This window comes from Sciurus carolinensis, chromosome 11, assembly GCF_902686445.1.
Source record: "Sciurus carolinensis chromosome 11, mSciCar1.2, whole genome shotgun sequence".
NCBI classification, from domain to species: domain Eukaryota; kingdom Metazoa; phylum Chordata; class Mammalia; order Rodentia; family Sciuridae; genus Sciurus; species Sciurus carolinensis.
The window spans coordinates 31,184,972-31,194,691 of record NC_062223.1 but is presented as its reverse complement, the minus strand read 5'-3'; the positions used below and the strand labels follow the sequence as shown (position 1 = coordinate 31,194,691).

General features: G+C 41.2%; 1 protein-coding gene and 1 pseudogene across 1 annotated transcript; one reads left to right on the top strand and one right to left on the bottom strand.

Moving 5' to 3' along the window:
- Positions 1-1,989: 1,989 nt before the first annotated feature.
- On the top strand, positions 1,990-2,462 carry LOC124960045 (eukaryotic translation initiation factor 5A-1-like; annotated as a pseudogene).
- A 4,220-nt stretch (positions 2,463-6,682) lies between these two features.
- LOC124959438 (olfactory receptor 4B1-like) lies at positions 6,683-7,624 on the bottom strand. The gene has a single exon (XM_047517897.1). It carries the CDS (start codon positions 7,622-7,624, stop codon positions 6,683-6,685), a length of 942 nt encoding a protein of 313 aa, XP_047373853.1.
- Positions 7,625-9,720: the final 2,096 nt, after the last annotated feature.

Sequence of the window (9,720 nt, the reverse complement as noted above, 5' to 3'; positions counted from 1 at the left end):
TAGACAGGCAGACCAATTGTACAGAATTGAAGACACAGAGATAAACCCATATAAACACATTATCTCATACTAGACAAAGGCACCAAAAACATTCACTGGAGAAAAGATAGCCTGTTCAACAAATGGTGCTAGGAAAAATGGAAATCCATATGTAGCAAGATGAAATTAAACCTCTATCTCTCACCCTGCACAAAAATCAACTCAAAATGGATCAAAGATTTAGGCACTAGAACAGAGACCCTGTGCCTAATAGAAGAAAAAGTAGGCCAAAATCTTTATCATGTTGGCTTAGGACCTGACTTCCTTAACAAGACTCCTAAAACTCAAGAAGCAAAATCAAGAATCAATAATGGGACAGAATCAAACGAAAAAGCTTCTTCTCAGCAAAGGAAACAATCAATAATGTGAAGAGAGAGCCTACAGAATGGTAGAAAATATTTACCACATGCACCTTAGAGAGAGCACCAATCTCCAGGATAAAGAACTCGAAAAACTTAATATTAAAAAAAAAAAAAAAAACCACAATGACCCAACCACTAAATGGACTAAGGAACTGAGCAGACACTTCACAGAAGAAATACAATCGATCAACAAACATATGAAAAACAATGTTCAACATCTCTAGCAATTAGAGAATTGCAAATCAAAACTAAGATTTCATCTCACGCCAATTAGAATGGCTATTATCAAGCATACAAGCAACAATAAGTGTTGGCGAGGATGTAGGGGAAAATGTACACTCATGCATCACTGGTGGGACTGCAGATTGGTGTGACCACTCTGGAAAGCAGTATGGAGAGTCCTCAGAAACCTTGGAATAGAACCACCATTTGACTCAGCTATCCGGCTCCTTGATTTATACCCAAAGGACTTAAAATCAGCATACTATAGTGATGCGGCCACATCCATGTTTACAGCTGCTCAATACACAATAGCTAGATTGTGGAACCAACCTAGATGCCCTTCAGTAGATGAGTGGATAAAGAAAATGTGGCATAGATACACAATGGAATATTACTCAGCTTTAAGGAAGGATGAAATTATGGCATTTGCAGGTAAATGGATGGAACTAGAGAATATCATGCCAAGTGAAATAAGCTTAATCCCCCAAACCAAAGGCTGAATGTTTTCTCTGATAAGTGGATGCTGATCCATAACGGAGGTGGGTAGGAAAGAATGAAGGAACTTTGGATTTTGCAGAGGAGAGTGAGGGGAGGGGAGAGTGTGGGGATGGGATGGACAGTGGAATGAAAGGGACATGATTACTCTATATATACATATGATTACACTACTGGTGTGACTCAGCACCATGTACAGCCAGAGGAAGGAAAAGTTGTGCTCCATTTGTGTACAATGTGTCTAACTGCATTCTACTGTCATATGTAAGTACTTAGAACCAATTTTTTAAAATGTAAATTTAAATTTAAAAATACTCAGTTGAAAGTCTCACCAACAGACTAGATCAAACAGAAGAAAGTATAGTAGAGCTTGAATACAAGTTGGACAAAATGTTACATTCAGACAAATAAAAAAATAAGAATGAATAGAACATACAAGATCTCTGGAACACCAATAAAATGTCAAACATCTGCATATAGATATACCTTAGGAAGAAGAGTTGCAGACTGAAGGGATAGGAAATCTATTTAATGAAATAATAGAGAAAATTTCCCAAACCTGGGGAAAGATATAGATATTTAGGTACAGGAGGCACTTAGAAACAGATACGAGCAAATAGATTTGACCAGGAAAAACATGTCCATGACATGTTTTATAATTAAGTTGCCAAAAGTACAGACAAAGAAAGAGTATTAAAAGATGCAAAAGAGAAGCCCCAAGTCACATTTAAAGACAACCCCATTACATTTATAGCATATGTCTCAGCAGAAATCCTAAAGATCAGGGGAAGCATCAGCAGCAGACCTGGAGGCAGCCGTTGGGCTCGTGATGAGTGGACAGGGTCCAGTCAGTGCATTCAGAGTGTTGGAATTGAAGCCTCTTAAAATGACAGATAATTTGGACTTCAGGACAGAGATGCAGGGGCCTCAGCCACCTTCCCAATGCAGTGCTCAGCATTACACAGGAATGACTTTGTGGTGCTCAAAGGCTGGCAGTGTACTGTTGAGCTGTCTCCTTCCGAAGACTGACAAGCACGGCCATGCCAAGGTCTACCTGGTTGGTATCAGTACCTTTACTGGGAAGAAATGTGAAGATATCCGCTCATCAACTACATAATATGGATGTTCCCAACATCAAAAGGAATGACTTCCAGATGACTGGCATCCAGAATGGGTACCTACCACTGCTACAGGACAGCAGGGAAGTGCAAGAGGACCTTCCTCTGCCTGAGGGAGACCTTGGCAAGAAAACTGATTGGAAAAGGTCCCAGTCAAGTGCTGTCTGTGGTGCTGTCTGCAGTGACAGAGAAGGCAGCTGTTGCAATCAGGGCCATGACAAAATAGCTGGCTCCCAGGGTGGCAGTGATCCTCGAGCCTGCAGAGGCCTCTCCCCCAGCCTGGGCCTGCTGTGGCTGGGCCCTTGGCTGTAGGACTTCAACACAGTTTATTTAACATTTTATTTTAGTCTCTCCCACCCCATCAATCTGTTGGGGAGCCCCTGCCCTTCACCTAGCTCCCTCAGCCAGGATCAAGGGAGCCAAGGCTTTGGTGAAGCTGCCCCCTCCTCTTCTCCCCTCACACTACAGCCCTGGTGGGAACAAGGGATGGGTAGAGTTTGTGGTTAGTTTTTGGTTGATTGTTTTTAATTCAATTTGGAATCAGAAAGCTGCAGATGCTGGCAAATGGTCTTTGTTCCCTTCCCCCGACTCATCCCAGACTGAGTAATATTCTATTGTATAGGTATGCCAACTCTCCTTTATCCATTCATCTGTCAAAGGGCAACTAGATTGGTTCCACAGCTTAGCTATCATGAGCTGAGCTTCTATAAACATTGATATGGCCATGTCACTATAGTATACTGATTTTAACTTCTTTGGATATATACCAAGGAAATGGTATAACCAGGTTAAATGGTGGTTCCATTACTAGTGTTTTGAGCAATCTCTCTACTGCTTTCCAGAGTGACTTTAATACGGTCATCGATAGCCTGTTTGGTGAAGTACTAGTTCCTTTCTTCCTTTCATTTTTATATTGGATTGCCCTTATTGATTTGTGGAGTTCTTTAGGTAGATAGACAGAGAAAGTATTTGTAATACATGCAGCTGACAGAGGACTCCTACCCAGAATATATAAAGAACTCCAACAATAAATAAGACAATCCAATATAAAAATGAAGGGAATAGAGGAATTCTTATGCTAGACAACCAGAATGTTTCACCAGCTCTGTTTCTCTGGTTCCTTCCCACTTTACAGTAACTTTAAACAATGGGCTGTCTTGAGAGCTACACAAAGCTCCTAATATCCCACTTTGCAACTGTGTATTGCAACTGCGGAAAAGTTACGTAGATGTCCTGTTTTCTGTAACTTTCCTGAATACAAAGAATAATGGTTGCATAGTCTTTAATCTGATAATGGGACATATAAATAAAGATTGCCAGTCTAACTCTAGATCTGCATCTCCATCAGAGAACAGAGCTCCACCTGATCCCAGCTTAATCCTCAAAATCTATGTTTGTGAATCTTTATTTTCCAATCCCCCTTCGCCCCTGGCAGGACCCAAGAGTTTGGTCGTGCTGGTCGAGGCAAGGAAGGGAGGGAGGGAGGGAGAAAGGAGAAAAGGAAGGCAAAAAGAAAAGAAGAAAGCAAGCAGTAGTACTATGTGGGACTTTTGAAAAAATTTCCTAAAAGGAAAGGTGCTTTATTCTCATTTTTCTTTTTCATGCCTTGGGAAAGTATATAATATAACAAAACTGTGTTATCCAATATGAAATCCACTAGCCACATGTGGCTATTTAAACTTATTAAAATTAAATAAAAACTAAAATTCATTTCTTGGCCTCAATACCCACATTTCAGGTGCTCAGTAGTCACAACCACATTGGACTTCACCTGTGCGGGACAACTCCATCATTGCTGCATTTTCTCTCTGGGCTTTGTAATCCTAACTCATTAACTTTTTTTCTACTCTTCTGTTACATACTCTCAAACCTATACCTAAAACAATACAATAATTAATTACAAAAGAGTACAAACCCATGTATGAAGAAAAGTTTACCACATTCTACCCATTTTTATTTAAAGAGATCATTTTATATTTATCTAAATAATATGTTTTTAAATGTGATAAAATCAACATGTGAATGTTAACTACATACTATTCTCTATTGCTAAGAGGAATAATTAGACTTATAGGACTTAGGTGAATTATGAAGATTTTTTTTAAAACAATGAAAAAAACTTACCTTTAGTTTTTTGTTTTTTCTGACACCAAAACAGAGTGAGTAATTAGCCCTTAATAGAACCCCATTCTCAGCACTCAGAAGGCAAGGAAATCCCTGAGAAGTATGGTCAGAGTAGATATTTTCAGCCTGTGCAATTTCCAACCACTAGGAGTTTGCTGATGATGTTCCATCTGTTTTTCTCATTGGGGAAACCTATCTGCACATGAGTAAGGGACCCCTATAACAGCCTGCATCTTAAAGTTTTAGCCTGCTTTAATGCAAGCAAGGAGCAGGAGCAGAGAACAAAGATGACATTTATTGTGCTTAGTTTTGGATCAAATGTTTTTAAATCTGCATTATCAGAATTTAAAACACTTCACAGAAGCATAAATACAGTTAATCAACAACTGTATGAAAAAATGTTCAACATCTCTAGCAATTAAAGAAATGCAAATCAAAACTACTCTAAGGGGCTGGATTTGTGGCTCAGCGGTAAAGCGCTTCCCTAGCATGTGTGAGGCACTGGGTTCAATTCTCAGCACCACATTTAAATAAATTAATAAAATAAAGGTATGTCAATATCTAAAAAAATTTTTTGAAAAAAACTACTCTAAGATTTTATCTCCAGTCAGAATGGCAATTATGAAGAATTTACAAGCAATAATAAGTGTTGGTGAGGATATGGGGGGAAAGGTACACTCGTACATTGCATTTAGAAAAGGAAGGCAAAGTATTCCAGGCAGAAGCGGCAGAATTTGCTCTGGAATTCACGGTGGCCATCTATAGATATGATCAATGGGGACTCCAAGGGAAATGAGGAAGATTTCCTGGGGCACTTACAACCACTACTCACCTGCGTACTGAATTAGTGTCTACAGGAGAAAGGGAAAAGTCTTCAAGACCTATAACACACCCAGGATGCTCCATTACTCTGCTTGGCAGTTGCCTGTATGATTTCAACTGATCATGGAAAAGTGGTTGGATTAAGTGCAAACTCCATGCAACTGTGTGTAATTCCAAAGTCAGCGGGGCCACTTCACAATGGTCTCTCAATTGCTCTCAGTGATATGAGAGACACAGAGATGGGAGACAAAACAACAGCATAGACTCGCTGTCTCATCTCCCTTCACCAAGAAATACTAACAGGCATTAAAAGATAGGACTGTGGAAGGTCACTTAAAATAAGGGACACGAGTCTGGAGTAGAAACACATAAACAGTATTACCCTCCCCTTCATTCTCCAACTAGGGCAGTAAGCATTGTCTAATATTCGGTAATTTTTATGTCAGAATAAGGCTAGGAAGTTGCTGTCCTGTAATGAATTTGACTTTATCTTTCCCTACTGATTGGTACAATCGATGCCATTTTGATATTGTTTTTGTTTATCAATGTTCAACATTGTGAAAGGACCCAATTCTACCTTTTGTACCAATATACCAAAAGAACTGAAAATGCTTCAGGGACTTTTCTGATGACTATGATCACATGGTCTATGGTCCTAGATGCCAAGAGTCATTCAGAAGAATAGAAATTCCAAAGAAATTCCTTTTCATATTGGAAAAGAAAAACGGATTGCTGTTCTCATCTTTGAATTTCCTGATAATTCCTCTGCTTGGTTTTCTTTCCTATTAAAATACAAGTTGTTATCATGAGTGATGTCCAACAGAGACAGGATAAGGAAAGAAGGGAGGGAGGGAGGATAAAAGGAAGAGAGGCTATTACAAGGAAGGAAAGCAAAGTGATTTCAACCTTCAAAACATTTGTCAAAATGCCCCCTGTACAGGGAGGCAAGAAGATAGGACATTAGGATAGCATAGGGGGATAACCATGGGTGAAAATAATTAATGAATATTTTATAATAACTAATGGAGAGGGTTTTGAATATTCCCAACAGAAAGACATGATAAATGTATTAGGTAATAAATATGCTAACTTTTAAGATTTGATCATACATATTTCACACATGTATTGAAATATCACACTGTACCCCAAAAATATGTAAGATTACTACAGAGGGAGGAAGAAAAAGCAGGAAGAAAACAAGGAACAGGTTTTAACCTATAAAATATTTGTCAAAATCTTCCACTTTGCATTTGCACTTGGTTTGAGCTTTCCAATTACCCAAACCCTTCATATTGTTGGATATGATGCAGCCAATCATGTTCCATAACATTCAGGGAGAATTCCTCATCTCTATCCTTCAAACATTACACCAGGGTATCCTGGTTACCAAGGAGAACCACAGCAGAAGTAACATTAAGTCCTATATTTGTTGCTGCCATTCTGAAATATCTCACTAGAAATCCATTTCAAAAACACAATAATCAGTCATACGTCTTTCTATCATTGTCCCATCCCTGAGTTCTCCTTCTTGCCCCACAGCTTCCTCATGGCGACTTTCACCTCTGCATTTCTGAGTGTGTAGATGATGGGGTTCAGCATGGGGGTGATGACCGTGTAGAACACAGCCACCAGCTTGTCCCCAGTGAAGGTGGATGAGGGCCGCATGTAGATGAAGATGGCAGGTCCGAAAAACAAGATGACCACCGTGATGTGAGAGGCACAGGTGGAGAGGGCTTTGCGCCTCCCCTCTGCAGAGCGGTTCCTCAGGCTGAACAGGATGATGACATAGGAGGACACCAAGATGGTGAGGGAGAAGAGGGAGATTAATCCACTGTTGGCCAACACAACAATCCCCTCCACAAAGGTGTCCTTGCAGGCCAGCTTGAATAAGGGACGGAGGTCGCAGAAGTAGTGGTCGATCACATTGGGACCACAGAAGGGCAGCTGAATGGTGTTGAGAACCTGAATTATGGAGTGAATGAAGCCCCCCAGCCAGGAACCAGCCACCAGCATGTGACACAGTTGACGACTCATAATGTTCATGTAGTGAAGAGGCTTGCAGATGGCCACATAGCGGTCATAGGCCATCACCACAAGCAGGAGGATCTCAGCAACTGCAAAGAAATGGAAGAAGAAGATCTGGGCCAAACAGCCCTTGAGGGAGATGGTTTTAACCTTGACAAGTAAGTCAGTGATGAATTTAGGGACCACAGTAGAGGAGTAACAGATCTCCACCAGGGACAGGTAGCCAAGGAAGAAGTACATGGGGGAGCGCAGACTCTTACTGACACTGACCGTCACAATGATGAGGCCATTGCCCAGGATGGTGGCCAGGTACACAGGGAGAAACAACACAAAGCACACTCTCTGCACCTCTGGATCCTGGAAAAGGCCAGTGATGATTAACTCAGTCACATTATTTGTACTGGCCCTGGATTCCATTTGGAAAAGATGAATCTCAGAGTCCTGTGACAAAGGAAATAGTCATAAGGACATGAGCCTGAACTCTATCAGACTCTATGGTTTTGGCCAATCCCACATTCATGAATTTGTAAACATATTTTGGAAACTTTGTCACCTGAGAGCTAAGTGAACAACTGAAAGTAGTGCAGGATATAGCTCACTGTCAAACAGTAGCTCAAATACAACATTCGGGCATTCACTACTTCATGTTTTGTCTCCAATTTTGCCCCTCACTGGCAAACTGACTTGTCAGCAGCAAGTCAGAATTTTTTTCTTTTTTTTCAATTGGTTATATTTAGTTATACATAACATTAGAATTCATTTTGACATCATTATAAAAGCATGAAATAAAATTTGCTCTAATCCAGTCCCCAGTACTTCTCCTCTTCCTCTTCTCCTCCCTCCTCCCATTCCCTTCTCTCTACTCTACTAATCTTTCTGCTATTTACTCATAGTTTTTTTTTTTTTAATTAGTGTCTTGTGGATATACATGATGGTAAGATTCACTGCAGTATAATATACTATGCACACTAATATGTGTGCATAGAAAAGTTATGTTAAATTCATTCCACTGTTCTTCCCTTATCACATTCCTCCTCCCTCCCCCTCACTCTCTTTCATCTACTCCACTGATCCTTCTTCTGTTTTCATGGAATCCATCCCCCTTTCTCTCCCCACACTACTCTCTCTCTCTCTCTCTCTCTCTCTCTCTCTGGATTTCTTTTAATATAATTCTCTGAACCAAAGATTGTGTTAAGCAACTCTGACACAACACATACCTAGGCAGCTCAGAGAGAATGGAAGGAATGGAAGGAGGCCCCACCCTCAGGAAGCCTACGACTGTGTGATTACAGAGCACATTTATGAAATGAGGGATAGAAACCCTCAAGATTTTCTCTGCTTTTAAAATTACTTTGAAGTATCTCTTATTGCCCTGAATTTTTCTTCTTCCATGTGTTTCTATCCTAAAAATATATTAAACATACCCCCCAATTACTGTCATAGTGAAAATCTGAAGAAAAATACAAGGTGAAAACCTGCTGAGAGAACCCTTAGTATGGTTTCTAGCTGGAACTAGAGAAGACACAAGGATAGATCAGAGTAAAAGAAGGGACTAAGGAGGAATAGCTACATGGGAGAGGGGAGGCAGATGGAGCTTGTTACTGGAGCAGAGGAATGGAGATAGCAAGGCACCAAAACAGCTCCAGAAGGCCACAAGGCAGTCTGGTGGCCTGAAAGACACTAGAACATCTGTGTGCCTGATGATCACATTTTCATTGTCATCCCAACACCCAAGGTGACCACTGCAGCCCTTCATTCAGGGTCTACTGTGCACTGTACTGTAAGCACTTCCACATCATCTCCTCACTTCATTCTTCCTTATCCCTTTGAGATAGCTAAATGACAAGTGACCAAACCAAGACTCAGACAGGTTTAGGATCTTGCCCAAACACAGCCCATGAGTGATTGAGCCAAAGCCAGGACCAGACTATCTAGAAGATTGAGGACATGAGGTTAGTTACTCTGGCGCCTTAGAAAATGGCACCAAGACCCATGGCCAATACAAAGCTTTCCCAAATCCATTTATTATTCCCTGTCTGTGACTACACAAGCCTTGTAGGAAACTCCAAGTTACTGGTAGTGCTTCAGTTCCACCTTCTCTGGATCATCAGAGACCAGGGAGCTTTGTGGAATCTTGAACAAAGTGTGAGCTTCAGGGATCTGCCTTTCTTCCCCCATCCCATGGCCAACTTTGGACAGGGGTCCCAGCTGCAGCTGGTAGACCAAGCAGTGGCATCTGTCACTATCTGCCAGCACAGGCCACCTGATGGCACCCCTCCTGCACTGAGTCTCAGAGCAGCAACACTGTTCTCTCAGGCCCTCACACCAGAAGCCTCAAGGTCACCTCTACCGCATGCACCTCCTCCCCCTCCATATTTACACTGTGCCACATCCACTGATTTCACCAGTCCCTCTGGCTGGCTGTCATCCTGCAACCACCATCTCCCAGCAGGACAGGAGCTCATATGAGGATGACTGCAGACCACCCCATGCTCCATCTGTCCCCAGGTGTC

Bases quoted from the DNA above. Each gene is read 5' to 3' on its own strand.
- LOC124959438 (XM_047517897.1), bottom strand. From the start codon at position 7,624: ATGGAATCCAGGGCCAGTACAAATAATGTGACTGAGTTAATCATCACT.